General features: G+C 36.6%; 3 protein-coding genes across 3 annotated transcripts; all 3 read right to left on the minus strand.

Annotated features, from left to right (window-relative positions):
• Positions 1-639: 639 nt before the first annotated feature.
• On the minus strand, positions 640-1886 carry PCOAH_00028250 (Variable surface protein Vir7-like protein; the record flags this gene model as incomplete). The annotated part of the gene is made up of 2 exons (XM_020059630.1): positions 640-888; positions 1104-1886. Coding segments are annotated over 2 exons (1032 nt in total), but the record flags the coding sequence as incomplete, so codon positions are not given.
• A 6056-nt stretch (positions 1887-7942) lies between these two features.
• PCOAH_00028260 (SICA antigen) lies at positions 7943-11223 on the minus strand (the record flags this gene model as incomplete). The annotated part of the gene is made up of 4 exons (XM_020059631.1): positions 7943-8404; positions 8734-9050; positions 9188-10039; positions 10695-11223. 4 exons carry the CDS (start codon positions 11221-11223, stop codon positions 7943-7945), a joined length of 2160 nt encoding a protein of 719 aa, XP_019914956.1.
• Positions 11224-13933: 2710 nt separating this feature from the next.
• On the minus strand, positions 13934-15097 carry PCOAH_00028270 (KIR protein; the record flags this gene model as incomplete). The annotated part of the gene is made up of 1 exon (XM_020059632.1): positions 13934-15097. The coding sequence occupies one exon, from the start codon at positions 15095-15097 to the stop codon at positions 13934-13936; it is 1164 nt and encodes a 387-aa protein (XP_019915088.1).
• Between the last annotated feature and the right edge of the window lie 9762 nt (positions 15098-24859).

A 24859-nucleotide genomic window follows, 5' to 3' on the forward strand; every position in this document is an offset into this window, starting at 1 on the left:
CTTTATGATAAATTAAAATGTTGTAATATCAAAAATAAGGTGTTGCTAGTTGTTCTGTTGGTTTTTATACTTTCTTATCCTATAATTTTAATGAATTCCATGAGCATTGTTAACCTTTTCCTTCCTGACAGATCTGGGATGGATCCAGGTAATACGGTACTGTACTCAGTTGCAGCCTCCGCAGTTTTGGGGTTCATTTATTTGTGTGTGATTCTAACGTTTTGCTATTCAAATAAAGCAAAAAAATGTATTAAAGAAGAGCTAAAAATAAAAAATTTCATTAAAAAAGAACCACAAACAACCAACATAGCACATCAGAAGGTTTGAAAACTAAGGGGGTAAATTCTAATTATTCCTCATTCTAATGAGCAATTTCTAATGTTATATTGTGATTTTATATATTTGTCATATCGAATTATTTATGGTGTTTCCATATTGTACTCAATGGGAGGTTTAAAATTTTTTATATTTGTTTCCTTCATTTGCATAAATTAATGTTGATAACTTGTACACACACAATGTACACACTCATCAAATTTGTACACACGCACACATTTGTACACAAAGTATACACAAACTGTATATATATGAACTGTATACAAACTGAGCATGGTCATTATAATTTCTAAAGGAGGGACATTACGTAGGATAGTAACTAATATTTTTCTGCCTCTGACGTGTATTATTTGCTCTTCCCTTAAGTGGTCTATCATATATGGTAGAATTGTCTGTTGAATAATGTGTAGAAGTATCAGTGGAACCGAATGTTGATTCGGTTGTTATGGAAGCATCCAAGTTGCGTTCAGTGAATCTTTTACTTCTTCCACTTCTGCTTCGATTGTTGCTTCCACGAAAAGTGTTACGTATTCCAGAGAATAAGTTTGTATACTAAGAATGGAAATAAAAGAAAAAGGGTGATAATTTGCATATATATATGCATTATATATATATATGATTACATATATATATGTATAAAGTATATATACATATCTACATATGTATATATATACCCCATATATATGACACTATATATACATATATATAGTACATATATATATATGTACGTATATATACATGGAACACATATTTTTTCTCATTGTTACCTTATATAAAAAAAATGCGATGGCAGGTATTCCAATTGTAGGGACCAATGCAGAGGATATGGTAGTTGCAGTGGGAGATGATGAATTCCTCCATTCCATGGGTTGAATGTCCTGCTGGGAAGATAAATCCGATGAGATATGTGCATCCACCGTAGTTTTTGTTTGCGTCACTAATTTAGATTTTAAGTTTTGCATCGTGCTATGATCATATCCTATAAACATCTTCCTAAATTGGGTGCAGTATTCACTACTGTTGTCACCACTTTCTGGACAAGTATCGTTCACTGTACTATACGTTGAAAGTATATCACTCAGGTAATTACAATACTCCGAATCACAATACTGGGCACCAGACTCCAATTGCTGCTTTATCTCTTTATAGTCCCAAAAGTACTCATAAATTTTTTTCCTCTGTTTTAAAATACTTTCACTAATATCGGAGCATATAATTTTAATTTCATTCTCAGTATTTAACCTTTGTAATTCTTCGCAGATTTTTTTCATAACTGTTATGAACCTACTATCCTGCAATTCCTTCAATAATTCCTCTACGATCCAGTAAAGCAGAAAATGGTAACGCCCAATGTAGTATGGATCCCTCTGATCCATTGTTCCTGCTACACAGCAAGCATTTGTAATGTCACTTGTATAACTATCATGGAGTTGCTGCTGGACCCATATTTCATCTATTTTTTTGGTGGAATTATGAGCACAGTAATTTGAGGCTCCGTCAAATTTACTATAGATAGTTGCACTTGATCGTACATTTGTCAAATCGTGCTTCTGTAAATACAATTAACAGAAAATATACATACGCCCGCGTGTGTTACTTATTTTTTCTATTATAGTATGGATATAGTACTACATCAGAAATGTACACATATATGTCCATTTTGAATAAAAAGAAGAAAGGAAGGGGGGGGAGTTGGGGTGTTAACGAACCGTTAATGATGTAACCCTTGTTGCCATTGTTTATACATATCTTTATATACAATGAATTTGTGTTAATAAGTTGTTCATACATAATAAATATATATATGTGTGGGGGAACTTTTTCTTCTCTGTGTCCGTGAACATATTCAGTATAAATATATATATGTGTATGTACCACATACATATATATATATGAATATGTGAAAGTGTAATAATTTTTGTTATTATTTTTGTAATAATAGTTATGTAATAATTTTTGTAATAACTTTTGAAATAGTTCATGTATTCACATACTCATTTTTAGCATAAAGCAAAGGAGGGACTTGTACCTGCTTTTCTGCTTATGTCCCTGTTATTGCGATTGTTTAATTGGTACTCTTTCATGTAATATATTTTAAAGAATTTTCACATATTCATTTTTAGCATAAAAGAATATATATATATGTGAGAGAGAACAATGTATGTTTTTTTTATTAGGAATGTGACAACTTTTACTTTTTCCTAATAATAGTATACATATATTGTTCAATTTATTAAATAATGGGAATGTAATCCCAGTTATACATATGTATGTACATGAAAATCATCATATACACTGAGGATGCAAAAAAAAAAAAAAAAAGAAAAATAGAAACAAGTATACTGTAATATCCAAAATAATGATAAGAATAGGAACTCTCAACTTTCTCATACTTCTTATACTTCTTTCATCCATTTACTACATATTGTTTTTTTTTTTGTAGTGGTATGTGAATACCATTAGGGACCTATAACACTATTGTTCTTTGTGCACGCACACTTCCGTGTTATTATGCATATATATGAAGGGGAGGGGCGGAATATTTTCCCTTTTGAGTTAACATTTGAGCATGCACTATTCATTTTATGTTTTATTCTTATGTTTTAAAAGGAAGGGGAGATTATTATTAAGAATTGTTCATATATATATATATATGTAGTGCATAGTTCATGTATGGTACGTATACTTTCCTTCCCCATCCTTTCTTTCCCTTTACTTTTGGGGGACAAAGTATATAAAAAGAGAACACAATTCAAATACGCGTGCGAGGGCGGGTGGTGGAAAGGTGGGAAGGAAACCTAATGTATGGAATGAGTAAATGGAGTGATTCTTTGCATATATTATGGTGGTCATTTTCCTTATATATGTAGCATATTATTGTTAGATCACTTTTTTGACTGGACCATTGGGAATTATTCTTTTTGTTTTTTTTTATGTATTCATGGTTTCACATATATATACACTAATTATAATGCCCCATACAAAGTATACTCTATACATAGTTACATGTGGGAAATAATTATTTCGCTATAAATCAATTATGTTTGTAAAGAAGTGGGCCAAACATAAAAAAAATTTCCCTAAGAGTAAGTACCCCCCACTGTAAGAAAGTTCATCAGAAAAAAGAAGTTGCCAAGAACAAATGTTTTAGGAAAACTACTGAATGTTGAACCACATTATTCATTGTAATATTTCATCCGTAGTCCCAAAATTTGTTCAATGAGCAATTGTATATAGGGTATAAAGAATGTTGGGGCACTTTTATGTAACTTCTTAATATAACAGGGAACAGTGTATTCTATGTTCATAATGTTCAAACACTAATAGAGTACAGGAACGAATATGGTACATATACCCCATATAGTGGACGATCCGTCCACACAATTTTCCCTTATGGTTCCTACATTCGTAGTGTTATAAGTGCTTCATAAAAGTGCATTGACGCCTCTACTCTTTTTCCTAACATCATTTCTGTTCTCATATACCTAACAAATTATGGCACCATGAAATATAGAGTAATAAATGGTGTTCGCATTCCCTATGCATCATGTATATACAAAAACCATCATCTACCACCAGAAGGGGAAAAAAAAAAAGTACTATCATTTCTCACACATATATCGTTTTAAAACACATGTGGACTGATTGTCCTCATAAAATATGGGTTCATATGGGGATTCACATGGTGCACATATACCACAAATAAAATGTGAATGGTCCTACCACCCCCCCATAATTACATATGTGTGCTCACTTATAAGGCAAACGGTGGCAGCTGTTCTGGAAGTACATATTCTGGTAGTACCTGTTATAAAAGCACGTGTTATAACAGCACATTTCGTCCATTACAAGGGATAGCTGCGTAGATGGCACCTGAATTGGTGGCACCTATTCTGGCAGTGCCTGTTATGGCAGCACAATTCGTCCATTACAGGGCGCAGATGCATCGGTGTCAGCTGAATTGATGGCACCCCTTCGGGGCGGAGCACCTATATGGGTAGCACCTGAATGGGCAGCACCTATTCCATATGTGTGTAAAAAAAGAATAATGTGTGTTGTGGTTCTACACATCTATAAATTGTACATATAAATTTTTTCATATGTGTGTAGAATATAATGTGTTGTGTTCTACACATATAAATTTCATACGTAGAAAGTAATTTGTAGTTCAACATATATATATAAAAATTTTTCATATAAATTTCATGTGTAAGAAAAGTAATGTGTGTTATGTCCTACACACCTATATATGCAAAATTCTACAAACAGATACATATATAATATATATATACAATGTATGTATGTATTTATATATATGTACACATATTTCATACATATATACATGAATGAGTTACTTACAAATATAATGATCAAAAAAAAAAGGGGAAAAAAAAAACAAAAAAAAAAAAAAAAATGAACTGTTATTATTATTCAACAGAAATGAAAAGGTAGGATAGGTTTAAGTCACAAGGAAGGGGGTATTATTTAGAACAATGTGCGCATATATATATATTCTTTTTTTTTTCTTTTCTTTTTCTTCTTCCTTCATTCATATATATATAATTTTATGTAACTCCTTCCCTGTATTATACCCCCTTTCACCCTTCCCCCCTTCCTTTTATGAAATAACAATAGAAAGAACACATTAATTTTAAAAGAAGTACATACACAAATATTTTGTCCTGCTCAGAAAAAATTACGCTCCCTTATACGTAATAGTGGAAGTGTATAAGTAGGAATTCAATATTTGGAATAAACGTGTATAAGCAAATAATGTAGTTTATAAAAAATAAATGTATGAAAATTTTGCTATCTTCTTTTTTATTTCAAAAATTCCTTCACATATGGTTCACATTTTTATTCTTTAATTATATATATAATAAGTCCACACATATATGTAAGTAATGTGTTATGGTTGCTCAGAAGAATTAAAAAAAAATATACATTATTATTGAAGAAAAAGGAAGGTAAGAAAATAAAAATTCCACAACCTTCCACACTTCCACATTCCATACCCTTACAATCCAATCATCATCATAGGGAACAAACATAAAGAAGCAGAAATAAGCACAAAAATTTTACACATACACTTCCACCCCCACACTTACAATCCAATCATCATATCATCATCATCCTAGCGAACAAACAAACAATAACAAACAGAACAGAGAAAATACTAACACTAATTTATTACATAAAGAAGTGCACATAAATCATGACGAAGGTAGGAAGCATATTGAGGTTTCCTTCTTCTTTTTATATGCAACATAGATAATTACACAATGTGCGCATAATGTACATGTAATATTCCACATATATATACATGTGGTGTGATTGTGGTGTAGTGTAAAATAGAATGAGGAAAAAAATGTGTGAAAGGAATACACATATATACATACACATATATATTCCACTTTTTTTCTACCATTTACATTTTCAGAGAACATATTTAAATCAGTTAACATCATATAGCAAGTACTATAATACCTTCAATAATGAGGGTGGTACTATGAACAACTGCACTGGAACTAAGGCCGACCCTCAAAAGTTAGAGACTAAATTAATGAGTGACTTCAAAGAATGTAAGGAAATTACTAAGGACGCCAAGAAAATCGCAAGTGCCTACTGTTTCGCATCTACACAGAATGGGCAACCGAATCAGTACAAAAATAAAGAACCTTGCTGGTTCTTCTATTATTGGTTAGGAGATACATACGGGAACGATTTAAAGAATAATTATACATTTTCAAAGTTTCTGAGTGAAATTCACACTACGCTGAGAGGAGATGATCATTTGGAAAAATGTAGAACTTATTACGCAGATTCTGACGAAACACTTCTCCCCCAAATGAAAAGAGTATATGAATATTATTACGAACATGAGAAAATAAACGGGTGGTTATTGAAGAATGGGCCTCGCTGTGACACACAGTGGTCCACTTACGTGAACGAAATTTCTTCAGCATGTGAAGCTATAAGAACAAGTTGCAAAGGTAAGGACGACACCAGTAGTAATACATATTGTGGCGAATTTAATACCAAGTATAAGGTACATTGTGGTGTAGCGGAAGCGTTACATTTGTATTGTACAGAGGTAGCTACCATAGGGGAAGGTTCGGAATACCCTTCTGTAGAGAAAAAATTAAAGGCTGAACGGGCGCTCGCACAAAAAGCGGCAGAATTAGCATCCCTCAAATTAGACGAAGTTGTTGGTCAAGCAAATAAAGCTTCTTCTCTTTCTTCTGCTTTTGGTACCTTAGCAGCATTAGAATTACCAGCATTGGCGTTCTTTCTATATAAAGTAAGTACATTTACAAATACAAATAATAGTACTTAATCCTTCCTAGGACCTACTTCCTCCTACATAGACCCTTCCTTTCCTTCCTTAGACCCCTTTCTTCCTTCCCTCCTCCTTAGACGCCTCCCTTTCCTTCCTTAGACACCTTCCCTCCTTTCTCCTACTTAGACCTCTTCCTTTCCTTCCCTCCTTTGATCCTTCTTTCCTTAGACCCTCCTTTCCTTCCCTTCCTCCTTTGACCACCTTGCTTCCCTTCCTTACACACTCCTTCCTTAGATCGCTTCCTTTCCTTCCTCTTCCTTAGATCCTCCTTCCTTCCTTAGAACCTCCTTCCTTTCCTTCCTTAGAATCTTCTTTCTTCCTTAGACCCCTTTCCCTTTTTAACGCCTTTTCTTCCCTTTAGTATAAACCATGGTCTTCGTTGTTTGGTAACCACTCTTCTGGAAATGGAGGAAGAAAAAACACAAGAAGAAAAAGAACAATTGGGCGGAACTTTGGTTCGTCCATAGAAGACAGCTTAACAGAATATTCCACAGATTATTCAACAATAGATGGAACAGTAAGCTCTGCTGCACACGCGAGACCATCTACCACAGGACCGTCTGCCAAAGGAAGGGCAGGAGGAAATAATGAACGGGGTCACTGGAACAATATAGGTTACCAAAACATGTAATGTAACATTGAATGAATGGCCTCCCCACGGAAGGAAGCATAAATAACCGGCGCACACAGTTTATATATATACAGTGTGTGTATGGGAAAGAAGCAAAATGACTTTTCTTTTTTCTTCCATTCCTTTTTCTTCCCTTCATTCTTTCTTTTTTTCTTTCCTTCCTTTTTTTTCCTTCCTTTTCTTTCCTTCCTTTTCTTTCCTTCCTTCTTTTCTTCATATTTCTTTTTTTCTCTTCCTTCCATTTGTATGTTTGAATAAGCACATAAGGAAAGAATTCTCCCAGAAAGGGGCGCGGAAAAAGGTGCTGACCACTTCAGAAAGAGGATTTATGTGTAAAAAAGAAAAAAAAAATTTTTGAAAATAAAAAAAATTACAAGTGTAAAAACGTATAACAAAAAAAAAATTTTAATGAACATATATTTTGGATCTTCACTGAAAAAAATTATCCCAAAAAAATCAAAATAAAGTGGGAACAATTTTTTTCCGTGTTATATTGCTTACACATGAACATGTCAACAATTTAATACACAAAAAAAAAAAAAAAAAAAAAAAATATATTTATTACACCCTAAATCCTGAAATCTGAACATGGTTGAACCTGTTCCTTAGAAAACACTTCCACAGGAATACTTTCATTAGGAACAAAGTCTTCCTTCTCTAAACCCGGAAACTGAACTTGGAACATCTTCCCTAGGAACATCAACCCTAAACCCGGAATCTAAACATGGAACCTGTTCCTTAGGAACATTTTCTTCCTCTAAAAATCCGTAACCCATAAATTCTTGAACCAAAATTTCAAAAAAGTCTTCCTTCGTCGAATGCAGGCCCCCCTTTTGACATTCGTCTAAGACTTCTAAATGAATATCAATAATGGTGCGGCGACGTACACCGCGACGACGACCAGCACGGGGACAACCGAGGCCCCGTTTTTTCCTCCTTTTTATAGGCGTTGAACGAGGTTTGCGTTCCTTTACTAAGGCATATGCATGTGGACCAGGATGGTCCACATGGTCAACAAGCTGATGTTCCAAAGTTGGACCAAGTGCTTTACGAACCCTTCTGTAACGTTTTCTTGTCTTACGAAGCATTCCAAAGTACTGAACAAAAGAAAAAAAAAAAAAAAGGGGAAAAATGTTTCTTTAATAGGGATGCGAAATGTTTGTTCACGCAACAATAATTACTACTTCAAACGCAAGTGTGAAATCCTACACATACACCCCTAAAATACGAAATCCTACATACACACACACCCTAAAATGCGAAATCCTACGTACACCCCCAAAGTGTGATATGCAATACACTGAAACGCGGAACTTAAGCGAGGAATCCTAAACCATTTTTTTTTTTTTTTTTTCTTCTTTTTTTCTTTTTTTTCTTTTTTTTTTTTTTTGCGGAAAAAATATTTTCCCCTTTTTTTATTTCTTACCTTCCATAGCAAGTAGCTCATAATAGAAATTCCAATCATGGCAGGAGCAAGAGGGAGGTAAGGAAAGATGGGGTTGTCCATCTTGTCAGTAAGTTTGGCAGCCTTGGGTGATTCTAAAACTGCTGTTGCCCCAGCTCCTCCACCTGGTCCTTCTTGTGCTGGGGGTGGAAGAGCAGGTTCATCAGGTTCATCTTGCTTAGGAACACCCTCATCAGCATCTTCGCCTTGCTCGTCTTCTGATGAATCTTCAGTCGCTACAGCTTCTTTCTCTGGGGAACCTGGTTCATCAGAGCTCTTTTCTGTATCATCATTGTGACCTGCAGTGATGGGAGTAATAGCAGTGTTTATAAACAGTAGTACCAGGTTTACTACTTGGCATTCCCACCACCCCCATATGGCATAATCCCTGTGTCCTTATTCCGGTCGTCGCTGGTATTATCATGCGCAGTATAACTTTCGGACGAATCAAGGAAATGAATAAGGTCATTTATATTATCGTACTCGTCCTTAAGTTTATTGCTCTTACTGTTCGAATCTTCCTCCTTTTCAGGTGTCTTCTTAGGGGATTGTTCTTCTGATTCACTTCTAGTGTCCCCCGTAGTAATATCCTGAGCAGGGGGGCGTGGAGGCTTCCCTGGATCTGGTGCTGGCTTCTCTGCCTTTTCCTCCTCTTGCAGTTCCTCTTCAATTGGTTTAATGAAATCCTTCAATTTTTGTAATTTATCACCGTCGACCACATGATCAGCCGGTCTGAGATCCGCCCGTCCAGGGCCTGAATCCGCAGGTGCCTTTTTGCACCATTCTTTATTAGTTAATGCTTTTATTTTATTATGCAACTCACTTGTGTAAAATAGGCGGTACACTTCACTTTCCATATCGTTTCCCTTTCTTTCAGGAATCTTGGGTGCAGCATCATAAGTGCAGTCTACATAGTTCTGACCGCTATATAATATTGCCATCACTTGTTTTACAGCTTCAAGGACATGTTCTATAACTGCTTCCGGTACGCAGAACCAGTCCATATACCACATCCATACTCTTAATAGTTTACATAAGGGAATTCCTTTTACGCTCTTTATACATGGCATCTGCTTCCCCTGCTTCTGATCTTGATTTCCCGGGGTGCTCACTAACATAACGTTCCTCAGCATCATTTTACAAAATTCTTCATAATTCTCTAGACCTATGTTATTATCATCGTGCTCAGGATTGCACAAATCTAACATACTTTCCAGCTTGTCATACTGTTTCTTGTCATCACCAGTTACATTATGTGAAAAACGTGTGAACCATTCCCCAAGAGTGGCTGTAAGGAAGGTGGTGTTAGGGGGTGGAAGGAAGGAGGGGTCTAAGGAAGGACGGAAAGGGAGGTCTAAGGGAGGAATGAAGGAGGGGATTGGAAGGAAAGAAGGAGGGCATTGGAAGGAAAGAAGGAGGGCACTGGAAGGAAAGTCTAAGCAGGAGGAAGGAGGGTGATCTAAGGAGGAAAGAAGAAAGGTGTTCTAAGGAGGAGGAAGGAGAGGGTCTAAGGAGGAAAGGAAGGAAGTGTATGTTGGATTTCGCATTTAGGGTTTAGAAGAAAGGGGTTAGAAGAAAGGGGTTAGAAGAACGGTAGGAGGATCTAAGGAGGAGGAAGGAGAATGAATGTCTAAGGAGTAGGAAGGAATTGTCCTCTAAGATGGAGGAAGAAAGTAGGGTCTAAGGAGGAGGAAGAAAGGAAGGTCTAAGGAGGGAAGGAAAGGAGGTTCTAAGGAGGAGAAAGGAGGATCTAAGGAAGGAGAAAGGAAAGGAGGGTCTATGGAGGAGGAAGGAAGGGGTCTAAGGAGGGGTAAGGAAAAGGAGTAAAATGTATGGATTGTTCATATGTTCCGAAGGAAGAATGATGAAAGAATACGTTGTTAACTCTTCCTTCCCCGTTTCCCATTGGCCGTTCCCCTTCTCGGGTTTTGTCTTTGAATAACCTGTTCCAGAGGTGGAGGGACATGGTGGTGGACATATAGAATCCAGAGTTGTCTGTATGTTGCTGTCTTTTTCGACCTTCGTTTTTACTTTTTGCTCTAGGTCTCCATATTCGTTTATTTTACATTTTTTATAGTCTTCCTGAGTGCACAAATCACAATTAGGATCCTGCCCGCATGCAGATGCTTTAATTTGATCATTGGCACTAAATGCACGCTCTATGCCATCCTTCACTTTGCAGGGAGATTTTTTCTCCTCTAATTTTTGTATTAATGCATTTAGTAGGACACAATCCATAGTAGCTCTAAATTTTCTATTATTCACTTTGCTTGCCCCCGTATCGCTTTTCCGTTCTGTATTTCCATATATACCTTTTAAACCTCTGGCAATATATTGGCATGCTACTCTGTTTGGGCATATCGTTGCATCATTCTCACATGGAACATCATTACAGTATTGGTCAACATTTTCACTTGTATTAGACATGGTGCGCAGGAGTGGGCCGATCCTATCTTGGACTTCTTTCCACATTACATCCTATTTACAGTAAAAGAGGAGGAAGAACATATATATAAACTTAGTTTGCATGTTCTATTAGTGGTTACCCATTCTCATTAATGTGTATATGGCGCGATGCCCATTAAACTATACTTGACTTGCAGAAGACAACGTTGTTCCCTACCCTACTGTTTGTATCCGTTTTGTTCTGTTTTCTGTCTGTAAACCAATTATCTATTACACATTGTGCACGTTCACATAAGGTACTTCCTTCACATTTTTTGCCTGCATAGGGAGGAATGGAAGTGAAGAGAATAAATTCTATGTACGTCCACCAGAGGGTGGTTATCCACCCACCCCTTTTATGGTAGTGGTGATGGGTTGTTAGGTGGAAGAGGAACTCCCCCTTCCATTGAATATCAAAAATGCACCATCTTTACCTTGCCTATAAGAAGGACGGGAAAAAAAGGAAGAGAAGAGTATGAGAGAGAGAAAATACTTTTTTTCTTTTCTTTTTTTTTTCTTTCGCACAACTACTTTCTAAAGCATATATATGTAATCGTAATCATACCCTTCATTTTTTTCGTGCGTTACATTCATTCCGCTGGGTCCGAGAGTTATTACAGTGTATCCCCTCCGACGTCGAGGAGCTCTTTTAGTTTCATTGATTATTCCATCTTCTGCACTTCGTGCACGTCGTGCACGACGCACACCACCACCAGCACAATATTCCACTTCCTCCGCTACCTTCGAAGGATGTTGTTGTTCAGATTCACTCGTCTTCTGTGGAGCCATTTTTGGCATTTTTTATCTTATCCCCACTATTTATTCAATGAATGGAATCGTTACTTACTAAATGGAAAATAGTATTTCACTAAGTATCTACATGTGTGTACAACAGAACGTACGCATGCATTCATTCTTCCTTCCACCCTTAAACCTTCCTTCCTTACAACTTTTCTTCTTCTTTTTTTCTTCCTTAAACCTTCCTCCTTTACACCTTCCTTCTTTACACCTTCCTTCCTTACACCTTCCTTCTTTACACCTTCCTTCTTTACACCTTCCTTCTCTTTATAACTTCCTTCTCTTTATACCTTCCTTCCTTACACATTTTCTTTAAACTAGTTTTTCTTTTTTAATCTTCCTTCTTTACACCTTCCTTCCTTACACCTTCCTTCTTTACACCTTCCTTCTTTACACCTTCCTTCTCTTTATAACTTCCTTCTCTTTATACCTTCCTTCCTTACACATTTTCTTTAAACTAGTTTTTCTTTTTTAATCTTCCTTCTTTACACCTCTTGTTTAACCTCCTTCTTTTTTTTTTTTTTTTGTTTTATTTTGTTCTTCTTTCTCCTTAAAGAAAGTGACCTTCCTCCTTACCACACCTAACAACAAACCTACCACCACCCTAACAACCTTCCTTCCACCTTCGAACCACCCAACACCCCTTGACTGCACCCCTCTGCACACTTCCTTCCTTCCACCCCTAAGAATAGTATCCTCCTACACACTATCATCCCTCCCTTTTTTTTTTTTTTTTTTCTTTTCTTTGTTTCTTATTTTTTTTTTTTTCTTCTTTTCTTTTTTTTTCTTTTTTTTTTTATTTTTTGTTATCAAAAAAAAATCTGAGCACCTTCCTTCCACCTGGAACACCCAAATTTGCACCCGTTACAACCTACCGCCCTGAAACCATCATTCTAATACCCTTAACCCTTCCATTATAACACCCCTACACCGTATATCCACACCTATAACTTTTCATTCTAATACACCTAGGAATCTCCCTTCCACCCCTGACACCTCTATGTGCACCATCGTGCACACTTTCCTTTTTTCTTTTTTTTTTTTTATTTTCCTTCTTTTTCTTTTTTCTTTCCTTTCTTTCTTCTTCTATGCCGTTCTTCCCTAAGGTGCACCACCCTGCACATTTCTATCAACACATTCCCTCTAAGTGCACCTTCCTGCACATTTCTATCAACGCATTCCCTCTAAGTGCACCTTCCTGCACATTTCCCTCAACACCTTACCTCTAAGTGCACCCCTCTGCACACTTACCGCTTTCCACCCCAACAATCCAACACCTTCCCTTCACCGCTAAGAACTTTACTCCTAGCCCTAAACCTTGTACCCCCCTACACTCATTCCCTCCTTCCTTTTTTTTGACCTGAACCTTCCTTCTTTACACCTTAAACCTTCCTTCCTTACACATTAAACCTTCCTTCCTTACACATTAAACCTTCCTTCCTTACACCTTAAACATTCCTTCCTTACACCATAAAACTTCCTTTTTCCTTTCCCTCTCAAACCTTCCTACTTTACACTAATTCTTTAAACATCATTTGCTTTTTAAATATTCCTTTTTCCCTTGCCTCTTAAGCCTCCTTTTCTACTTCCTTAAACCTTCCTTTTTTACTTAAATGTTCTTTTATTCATTAAACCTTCTTTTTTTCTTTAATCTTCCTTCCTTAGACTTTTTATTTTTCTTATTTGCTTAAACCTTCCTTTTTTTACTCCCTTAAAACTTCCTTCTTTACTCCCTTAAACCTTCGTTCTTTTTTCCTTAAACGTTCCTTCTTTACTCCCTTAAAACTTCTTTTTTATCCCTTAAACCTTCCTTTCCTTAAGGAAGTACCTTCCTTCTACCTACCATCCCTAACAACCCACCATGCACCTAATAACCAACACAACCACGCTAGCAACAAACCTACCACCACTCTAACAACCCACTTACCATCTTCCTTCTTCATCTGGATGATGATGATGAGGTATACGAGATTGAATATTCAGACGAATTAGTTGAATCATATTCCGATGTTGACGTGTAGTCGTCGTGCTCCTCCTCAAACTCATTAAATTCTCTCCTAAGGGAACTTTTCCTTCTGCTTCTTCCAGAAGAGGAGTTATTCCCCTTAAGGAAGGAAGAGAGGAAGAGGTGTGATTTATACTTGTAAAAAAAGTATGCTAAGGCAGGTAATCCTACTGCAGCTAATGCAGAAGGAACTGCAATGGAAGTGACGTTGCTGCTACCTTCTTCTTCCCCTTCTTTTCTGTGACTACCACCATCGTCACTTCCTCCCTTTCCTTCTCCACCAGAGACACCATCCACTATATCGGCATCCGAAAACGAACGAGATGAACCGGCCTGGTTTGGACATGGACCTGGACTGCAAGTTCCAGTAGAACCGGTGCCAGAAGAACCTAGATTCCAGGTTCCAGTACTGCCGGGTACAGAAGAACCGGGAGACTGCTGTCCGGTAGAACCTGGTCCAGAAGAACCAGGTTTATTTATTTCAATGCACGTTTCTTTTGATAATATTCTCTTAAGGTATTTTTCGTATTTCTCCTGGAATTCATTACAATATGGATCCTTATCAGGTTCCCTCCCACAGTAACTGTTCATGCGTCCATAGGCTTCAGGAACTTTCCCTAAGGAAGTGGAATACATTCCATAGTCCGAACTACTGTCCCCTATACTTTTGCATATATTATTAAAATTATAATAGTAGTCGAATATTTGTTTCCTCTGTATAAAGTCATGCCCTTTGATGTTGCTATATGTAGGCGTACACTTATTGTCCCATGGGGACGATCCTAATATTCCCCATATTTTATTCATAAATTCCTGGAATGATGTAACAACGCTCAATTTTCCATATATCATATCCCCCAGCCAGTAATAAAAGAAGGCACATCGATCTGTATAGGATGGATTCTGTTTACCCATTCCTCTGTTCACATAATACCAAGCTCCTAGAATTTGATTCAAAGAGCTTTGAGTATTTGGATGCTCCTGCAATGTAGTTCTTAGACTGTTCTTTATGGTGCTCACTGCTGGGACACCACAGTATGTATCCCAATTATCGTTAAAATTATCATACGCCTGACTTGAAGGTAAACTAATCGACATTGTGCTCTACAAGTATAATTAGTGAGAAATATATGTGTATATTTCCTTATTTTATGATACAACGAATATTATATGCACATTATTGTATAGATTCATCACATGGAATAAAGTGTATTATTCTTCGTACCATGGTTCCTATATGTGGATATATTATTCTTCTGTACATATATAAGGAAGTTTGTGTTAGAATTTTATTCCTTCCTTATATATGTATTAATGCGGAATACATATACATATTTCAGGAAGCTGCTTGCTTCCCATAGGGAAATTTTTAATTAATGCATAAAGTATCGAAAATTTTTATACTTTTCCCCTATATAATATACTTCAATTTTTAAATGGTAATAATACAATGTACATATGTGTACATTAAGATCATTATGATTATATGTGCGCATATATGTAATTTGAGGAGCAAAAGAAAATGTAAGAATAAGTATATTGTATTATAAGGATAAATGGGGGAAGGGGAATATGGAATTAAAAAATTTCTTTTTTTTTTTTTTTTTTTCATTTTTTTTTCTCTATACACGTTCCTTCTTTATACGTTCCTTCATTACACCTTCGTTCTTTATACGTTCCTTCATTACACCTTCGTTCTTTATACGTTCCTTCATTACACCTTCGTTCTTTATACGTTCCTTCCTTAAATCGTTCCTTCCTTTACGCCTTCCTTCTTTATACATTTTTATTCTTACATTATTGTATTGTGTATTGTGCACGATGATTGTTCGTTGGAATATATGATATTATTTTTATTTACTTCACTTATTTGTTATGTATATAAGGAAGGGGAGGAAGGAAGAAGGGATATGGGGGAGTAAATTCCTTTTCTTCCTTCTGAGCTGAAGACGAATTTTTAGCATGCATTTTGTTATTGCATAGTTCATTCTCACTTAAATGGTGCTTATTAAGAAGTTGTTGACACATGCACATATATATATATAGTATAGTTTATATATATATATATATGGAGGAATTTCCCCTCCAGGCGTATGGTATACATGTTATTCGTGTATATAAGTAAATAGCTCAATTAATAGAGCAAAATTTATTCTATATAGGGGGGGGAAGGAATTGTGCAAATTATATATATATAGTGGAAGGAGGAAGGAGCACATATATATATATATATATATGTGGAATAAATAAGAACCACATGTATTTAAAGAGAATTGGATTAATTATATATATAGGGGGGAAGGATGAAGGAGCACATAATATACAGAATTGTTTTAATTACGTATATATATATATACATATACATATATATACATATGTGTACATTGTGTACTATTTTTGAGCTATCTATTTTCCTTAATACATATTACACTTAACATATATGAATGTGTTCTTCATTTCTTTTTTCCCATCCATCCCCCGCAACCCGCCTTCTTCATTTATATATTCAATGAGCACATTGTGCATAATTCACATTCATACGGAACCTACCCATGTATGCCCAATCTGAATTCACACTTTTTTTTATATGAACCCCTAATAATATAGGAATCCAATTTCGTCTTTTCCCTTTCTTACCACTTCCTTTATATCAATAACTATAAAAAGGGGGGAAGGAGTTCTCTCTTTCTATACCATGATTTCCAAATAATGTATTCTATAGACCACTACTTGATTATTGTAAATATATATATATATATATATATATAAGCGCAAAAGAAGACTAAAGGTCGCACACACACGTATAATTTACTGTGTGTGAGTGGCTACCTCCACCACATAGTATGGGAACATCATCACCCCCCCCCCCCCATCCTTCCTTCCTAAGGAAGATTTCCTTCCTTTTCCTTCGTCCTTCTAAGGAAGGATTCGCTCCTTTCCTTTCCTTCCCTCCCTAGGAAGGTAATGTTCTCTTCCTTCTAATTAGGAAGGTTGTTTATTTTCCTTCTTTCCGCCCCATTCAGAGGAAAGTACCTTCCCTCTCCTTCCCCACCTTGTCTTCCTTTCACCCCCTTTTTCTTCCCTCTTTTAACCCTTCCTTCTAATCCTAAATGCGAAATCCAACATCAACCCCCTCCCCACCTACTCCCTTCACTTAACCCGTCCTTCTAACCCCCTTTCTTCCACCAACCACCCTAACACATTGTTCCCTACTCCTCCTTAGACACTCCATTCCTTGCGTAGACCTCTCCTTTCATTCCTTAGATCTTCCTTCGACACTCCTTTCTTCCTCCTTAGACCCCCTTTCTTTCCTTCATCCTCCTTAGAGCCTTCTTCCTTCCCCTTCCCCCCATCCTTCCTCTAAGGAAGGTTTTCTTCCCTTCTTAGACCCTTCCTTCCTCATATTTGTTTCCTTCCTTCCACTTCCTGATCCACTTCCCTTTCCTTCCGTCCTCTTTAGACCCTGCTTCCTTAGACCTCCTTTCCTTCTTACTCCTTCTTTCATTAGATCACTTCCTTCCTTATTCCTTCTTTCCTTAGATCACTTCCTTCCTTATTCCTTCTTATTCCTTCTTTCTTCTTCCTTTTTTCCTTTCTTCCCTTTTTCCTTTCTTCCTTTCTTTCTTTCCTTATTTCCTTCCTTCCTCCTCCTTAGACCTTCCCCTCCTTCCTTTTCTTCCTTAGACCCTCCTTTCCTTTCTCCTTCCTTAGACCCTTCCTTTCCTCCCTTCCTCGTTCCTTCCTCCTCTTTAGACCCTTGTTTTCCTTCATTCCTTCTTATTCCTTCCTTCCACTTCTACTTGAACTTCACAAATTAGCAAGGATAATTCTGAACATGTACTTATCCCCCCTTCTACTATTCTTTAGTTACCCCTTTAATGACCCTTTCATCTCTCAAAGGGGAAGAAATGTAAAATAAGGTGATATACTTTAATATATGTAAAAAGTACAATGTACACAATAAAAAAGGGGGAAGAGGAGGTAAGGAATAGCCAAAATTATATATAAAGTGTACATTCTACATATGAAACAGCTCCTTACAATGCACAAATCGAAAAGGAAGAAAAGAGCCATCACATTATTACTACTGAGGAATCATAAATAAAAAGAGGAAGGACGGAAAAGAAAAGAAAAGGAAAGGGGAGTAAGCAGTTATACTTACTATGAGATCATAAATGGAAGGAAGGGTGAGGGTGTATTATTCTTATAAAAATATGTGTAAGCATTTTCTTTTTCTTTTTTTCTTTGTTACATAACGGATGTAACTCTTTTCATTATATCCCTCTTCCATTTACTTTCTTATATGTGTACACTCCCCACTTATCAAATATGGAACAATATATATACACAGTTAGGGAATGGGGAAAAATGTGCTCTCTTTTTTTGTTTGATTTATGAAATACGTGCATGTATTAACAATTTCCTAATAATCCTTCCATCAGTAATAAAAAATGGCAAATGAATAATATTCCATAGGGAAATTTTTTCCCGCAGAGTGAAAAATGTGCCAATATGTAAAAACTAAGAGTAAGGGGGAGTGAACCATATAGTGGATAGTAGAATATTACCAATAGAATCATCTAAAAAGAAGGGTGTAACCCCCATAATAAAATAAATGAAGAAGATATGTATATATGGAAAGAATTTGAATTATCGTTCCCATCCCCCTTACACTTGCCCTTTCCCATTTTATTATTTTGCTATTTTAATATATTCGTTTATGTTATATGCTAACTGCGTAGAATATTTTCATACACACATGTATAATGTGGCTTTGTTCTTTGAAAAATATGAACAATACATATTATAAAAAAAAAAGGAGTAAAGAGGAAGGAAAGGGAAAAAGGAATAAAAATCCCCGTATTCACACACACTCACACTTACAGAAGAAACAAGCACAGAATTGTCTTAACGATTCATATTGCATTTATATGAAAACTTTCCTTTTAAAATACATTACAAAGAGGAACGTACATATGAACAATGACGAAATCTGGAGAAATACTTGGGGTACGTTTACTTTATGTTCAGTACGAATAAATTAGTACACATATAAAGCTATATCTGCGATGTACTGAAAAATTGAGAGTGCATAGAATCTGCCCATTACACTTGTAGGAAGTCGATTTGGCCCAACTACCATCACGAACCACGTATTATGCATTTGACCATACCCAAAATGGCTATAGTGGATGTACTAGTTATGGTGTTAGGGCGGAAGATACGCTCACTAAATTGAAGGACGCATTAAATTCCCGCGAAAACATTAAAAAGGAAGCCGAAAAGATTGTAAAAGCCTATTGTTATGCAACCTCACAGGAGAGAGGGATAACTTATGGTAAGTATTGTAATTTCTTCTATTACTGGTTAGGAAACATCATATTGAAAAAGGGTGGGCAACATGGTGAAGAGATAACGGATTCCACTTTATTTAAGGAACTTATGGAAAAAATTTACAAAGAGTTTAAGAATGTTAATGGGGGAAGGGGGTGTGGAATTATATACACTGATATTGATGGGACCATTTTCCCCCAAGTAAAAACACATTTTGACTACAAACAAGACCATACGAAAATAGAAACGCAATTGAATCAATCCAATAAATCTTGCACTACGGAATATTATAAACACTTAGAGGCCCTTAAAGACGCATGTAAAGCTATAAAAGCAGATTGTGACAAGGATAACGGGCCAAAGAAGAGTGGTAAGTATTGTGACCCGCTTCAAGCAGCGGCGAAGGCGAATGGAGCAGCTGGAAATTACTGTAAGGATGAGTTTCTGCAGAAATTACAGTGTAATGAAGTAACTGTACCACAAGCTGAATTCAAAACTGTGCAAGTTACGGATAGCGACGATTCTTCTATGGAAGAAGGGAAGGGGGGACTTGCAGTGGACGCAGGCCCAATCGTATCTTCCACACTAGGCACACTAATTGGAATACCTGCATTAGCTCTTTTTTTATATAAGGTACAAAGTACAACTACCATTTATAAAGTGCAATACCAATAGTATCGTATATAAGGAAGTATGTACACATATATACATACGTAATATATATATATATATTACGTATGTATATATATATGTATTATGTATGCATATGTATATGTATGTCTACATATATGTATATATGTGTACATACTTCCTTACACCCACCCTCCCATCTCTTTATTTAGTATAATCTCTTACCTTATGGAATAAGAAACTTCTTCGGAAACAATGACAACAACATTAGTAGAATAAGCAGTAATAGAAGCAGAAGAGGAAAAGGATCCACCATCCAACGCGACTTTGACGACACCTCAACAACGGAATATTCCTCCACACTTGGTTCGACGATAGGTTCTATGGAAGAAGACAATTATACTATATATAATGGTGGTAGGTCACCCTCACGAAGAAGTGGGAGAGTAGCAAATAATACTAATATAAGAGAAGGGAACAGGGGCAAAAATATACGTTATCAACGTATGTAATGTAACATCGTATATAATAATGCTTACCTCTCTCCCTCCCGCTCCTGAAGGCAAGGAAAGCATAGATAACACCGGGCGCAGAATGAATACAATGTGTAAGGGAAAGGGAATGTTTTCCCTTCTCCCTTTCCTTTCTTTCCTATTTTGCTTAATTTTTTTTATTTCCCCCCTACATTTTTATTTCTCTATTTTTATTTAATTTTTTCGTTCCTTTACTTTAATTTGTATGTTTGAGTAGTTTCATAAGGGAAGGAAATATACTCCCCAAACGAAGGGCATACAAAGAAAAAAAGGAGGAAATTAAAAAAAAAAAGAAAAAAAGAAAAAAGAAAAAAGAAAAAAAAGAAGAATAAAAAAAAAAGAATAAAGAATAGAAAGAAGGAAAAAAAGGTAGTGTACATCAAACTTTAACCACTATTAAAGAAAAGGAAAGGGAGCATGCGTGCGCGCAAGTAATATAAATAACAATAACAATATAACAATAATAATATAAATAACAATAATAATAACCATAACAATAATATAATAATAATAGTATAATAATAATGTGAATGTTCTTCGAAGAATAATCACATTTTCCACATCATAATAATAATAATATACAATATTTTGAATAGTCCCATATATTTGGAGGGTACAATAATATAACAATGTAACAATTACATGAACGAAAAGGAAAGGAAAGAAAAAGGAAAGGAATAAAAAAAAAATATATATATATAAATAAATAAATAGAGAAAAAAAAATTCCATATTCATTCATTCATAATAATTACTTTGCAAAAGTATATGAAGAACTCCTGAATACTCCATGTTTTATATATATGAACATATATATATAAGAAGGAAGAAACAGCATCTTCCTAACATCACTTTATTATATATACGAAAAAGAATATATTATACCTAAACAATGGTAAAAAGGGAATAATACCAATTCATTCATTTCCACTATCGGAAAGTGTATATAGTGATAGGTGTACATATATACATGTCCTGCATGTATATCATATAATAATAGGAGAAAAATGTATGCATATGTATGGATGTATACACGCACACATATTTCAATTCTACACTTTTAGGGAAAGGATGTAGGTGCAAATGAGTTGCCCTCACAGGCAATATACGATAAATTAGAAGAGGGAATAGGAGGAAAAAGGTGTACATTCCGAGGAGCGGGAAAACGGAAGACCCCCAATGAACTGGAACAGGATGTGAAAATATCATTATCGCCATACGGAAGGGGGAGTTGGAATTTGATCCCTACAATTGCGCAAAACTATTGTTCCGTATGTGACGATCGGAATGAAGATTTCATTTCTTTGGGCGATTATGATCGTTATGCCTTCTTCTATTATTGGTTAGGTGATAAAATAAGAAATGAAACATCGATAACAGGCTCTCTCTCAATGGTTTTGCCGGCAGTTTATAGGAAGCTGAAGGAATTCGATCCTAATTGTAAGTGCACTCCTATATACCCTAATATTAGCGATGAACGTTTCGAAAAGGCTAAAATATTATTTGATTACAACTATAACTATAAGGAGCTACCGAAGGATGAAGACGATTGCAGAAATTATTGTAAAGAGGAAACTTGTACAACCTCTTATAAAGCAGCTTCAGCAGCATATACGGACTTAACTTCAACTTGCAAAAACAGTGGCGGAGAAGCATATTGCACAGTATTTGAAAGGGAAAAAAATAAGAAGTACGAATATCAGAAACCACAACAATTATATTGCAATGCTGCTGCCAAATCAGCAGCAGTACGTCCTCCCGCTGCAGCAACATCACAAGCACCATCACCAGGACTACCACAGGCTTGTTTCCTTCATTCAAAATATATAAATACTATTAATATAGGACTCTATGCACTTACATTGTAATAATAATATGCATGTAAGGAAGGAAATGTACATGTAGAAACATCCACTTATATGTTTTACTTCTTCGTCACTTACACTTTTAGCAGGCAGGTTCAGTTCAATTACCCTCAAAGCAGAGATACGATGAGTTCGATGGAAGTTATGATTGCCAAGAAGCGCAATATAGGGGGCAGACGTACTGTGAACAGAGTGTAAGAACAAATGTGAAGGATGCATTATTGTCGTGGAGCCAGGGTGTATTGGGGAAAGATTACAAATTAGCCAATCAAATTGTAAAAAACTATTATACCGCATGTAGGAAGAATGTGGGCAGCCAAACCTACTATGACCCCTGTAAATTTCTATATTATTGGATTGGTGATAAAATAGGGGGGAACTTGCGTCAGGATTCCCAGTTCCCAGGGGTCATGCGCAAAATTTTCGAGAAACTGCAGGACGCCAAGTTTTGGGATACATGCAATAATAAGTGCACCAATGTGTACGATGGTATTAACAAAAAACGCTTCGGAGAGGCTAAAATACTATTTGATTACTACTATAACTACAATTTTATACAGAGAAAATCGAAGTATAGTGAATATTGCAATACTAACGAATACAAAGAGTCCTACAGAACAGCAGAATCAACTTATAAAAAGGTAAGTCCAGAATGCAAAGCTACTGACGGAGATCAATATTGTCCCAATTTTAAAGAGAATGCTCAGGGTTTAGGGTTTAGGGTTCAGGGTTTAGGGTTCAGGTTTTAGGGTTCAGGGTTCAGGGTTTAGGGTTCAGGGTTCAGGGTTTAGGGTTCAGGGTTTAGGGTTTAGGGTTCAGGGTTTAGGGTTCAGGGTTTAGGGTTCAGGGTTTAGGGTTTAGGGTTCAGGGTTTAGGGTTTAGGGTTCAGGGTTCAGGGTTTAGGGTTTAGGGTTTAGGGTTCAGGGTTTAGGGTTTAGGGTTTAGGGTTTAGGGTTCAGGGTTTAGGGTTTAGGGTTCAGGGTTTAGGTTTAGGGTTCAGGGTTTAGGGTTTAGGGTTCAGGTTTAGGGTTTAGGGTTTAGGGTTTAGGGTTTAGGGTTTAGGGTTCAGGGTTTAGGGTTTAGTTTAGGGTTCAGGGTTTAGGGTTTAGGGTTCAGGGTTTAGGGTTCAGGGTTTAGGGTTTAGGGTTAGGGTTTAGGGTTTAGGGTTCAGGGTTTAGGGTTTAGGGTTTAGGGTTTAGGGTTCAGGGTTTAGGGTTTAGGGTTTAGGGTTTAGGGGGTTTAGGGTTTAGGGTTTAGGGTTCAGGGTTTAGGGTTTAGGGTTTAGGGTTAGGGTTCAGGGTTTAGGGTTAGGGTTTAGGGGTTAGGGTTTAGGGTTCAGGGTTTAGGGTTTAGGGTTTAGGGTTCAGGGTTTAGGGTTCAGGGTTTAGGGTTAGGGTTTAGGGTTTAGGGTTTAGGGTTTAGGGTTCAGGGTTTAGGGTTCAGGGTTTAGGGTTTAGGGTTTAGGGTTCAGGGTTTAGGGTTTAGGGTTTAGGGTTTAGGGTTTAGGGTTTAGGGTTTAGGGTTTAGGGTTCAGGGTTTAGGGTTAGGGTTTAGGGTTCAGGGTTTAGGGTTCAGGGTTTAGGGTTTAGGGTTCAGGGTTTAGGGTTTAGGGTTAGGGTTTAGGGTTTAGGGTTTAGGGTTCAGGGTTTAGGGTTTAGGGTTCAGGGTTTAGGGTTTAGGGTTAGGGTTTAGGGTTCAGGGTTTAGGGTTTAGGGTTTAGGGTTTAGGGTTTAGGGTTAGGGTTAGGGTTTAGGGTTAGGGTTTAGGGTTTAGGGTTTAGGGTTCAGGGTTCAGGGTTTAGGGTTTAGGGTTAGGGTTTAGGGTTTAGGGTTTAGGGTTTAGGGTTTAGGGTTTAGGGTTCAGGGTTTAGGGTTTAGGGTTCAGGGTTTAGGGTTTAGGGTTTAGGGTTTAGGGTTTAGGGTTTAGGGTTCAGGGTTTAGGGTTTAGGGTTTAGGGTTCAGGGTTTAGGGTTTAGGGTTTATTTAGGTTTAGGGTTCAGGGTTTAGGGTTTAGGGTTTAGGGTTTAGGGTTTAGGGTTTAGGGTTTAGGGTTTAGGGTTTAGGGTTTAGGGTTAGGGTTTAGGGTTTAGGGTTTAGGGTTTAGGGTTTAGGGTTTAGGGTTTAGGGTTAGGGTTTAGGGTTTTAGGGTTCAGGGTTTAGGGTTTAGGGTTAGGGTTTAGGGTTTAGGGTTTAGGGTTAGGGTTTAGGGTTTAGGGTTTAGGGTTCAGGTTTAGGGTTCAGGGTTTAGGGTTTAGGGTTCAGGGTTTAGGGTTTAGGGTTTAGGGTTTAGGGTTCAGGGTTTAGGGTTTAGGGTTTAGGGTTTAGGGTTTAGGGTTTAGGGTTTAGGGTAGGTTTAGGGTTTAGGGTTTAGGGTTTAGGGTTCAGGGTTTTAGGGTTTAGGGTTAGGGTTTAGGGTTCAGGTTTAGGTTTAGGGTTTAGGGTTTAGGGTTTAGGGTTTAGGGTTCAGGTTTAGGGTTTAGGGTTTAGGGTTTCAGGGTTT

The sequence above is a fragment of the Plasmodium coatneyi genome, chromosome 9 (assembly GCF_001680005.1).
Source record: "Plasmodium coatneyi strain Hackeri chromosome 9, complete sequence".
Classification (NCBI taxonomy): domain Eukaryota; phylum Apicomplexa; class Aconoidasida; order Haemosporida; family Plasmodiidae; genus Plasmodium; species Plasmodium coatneyi.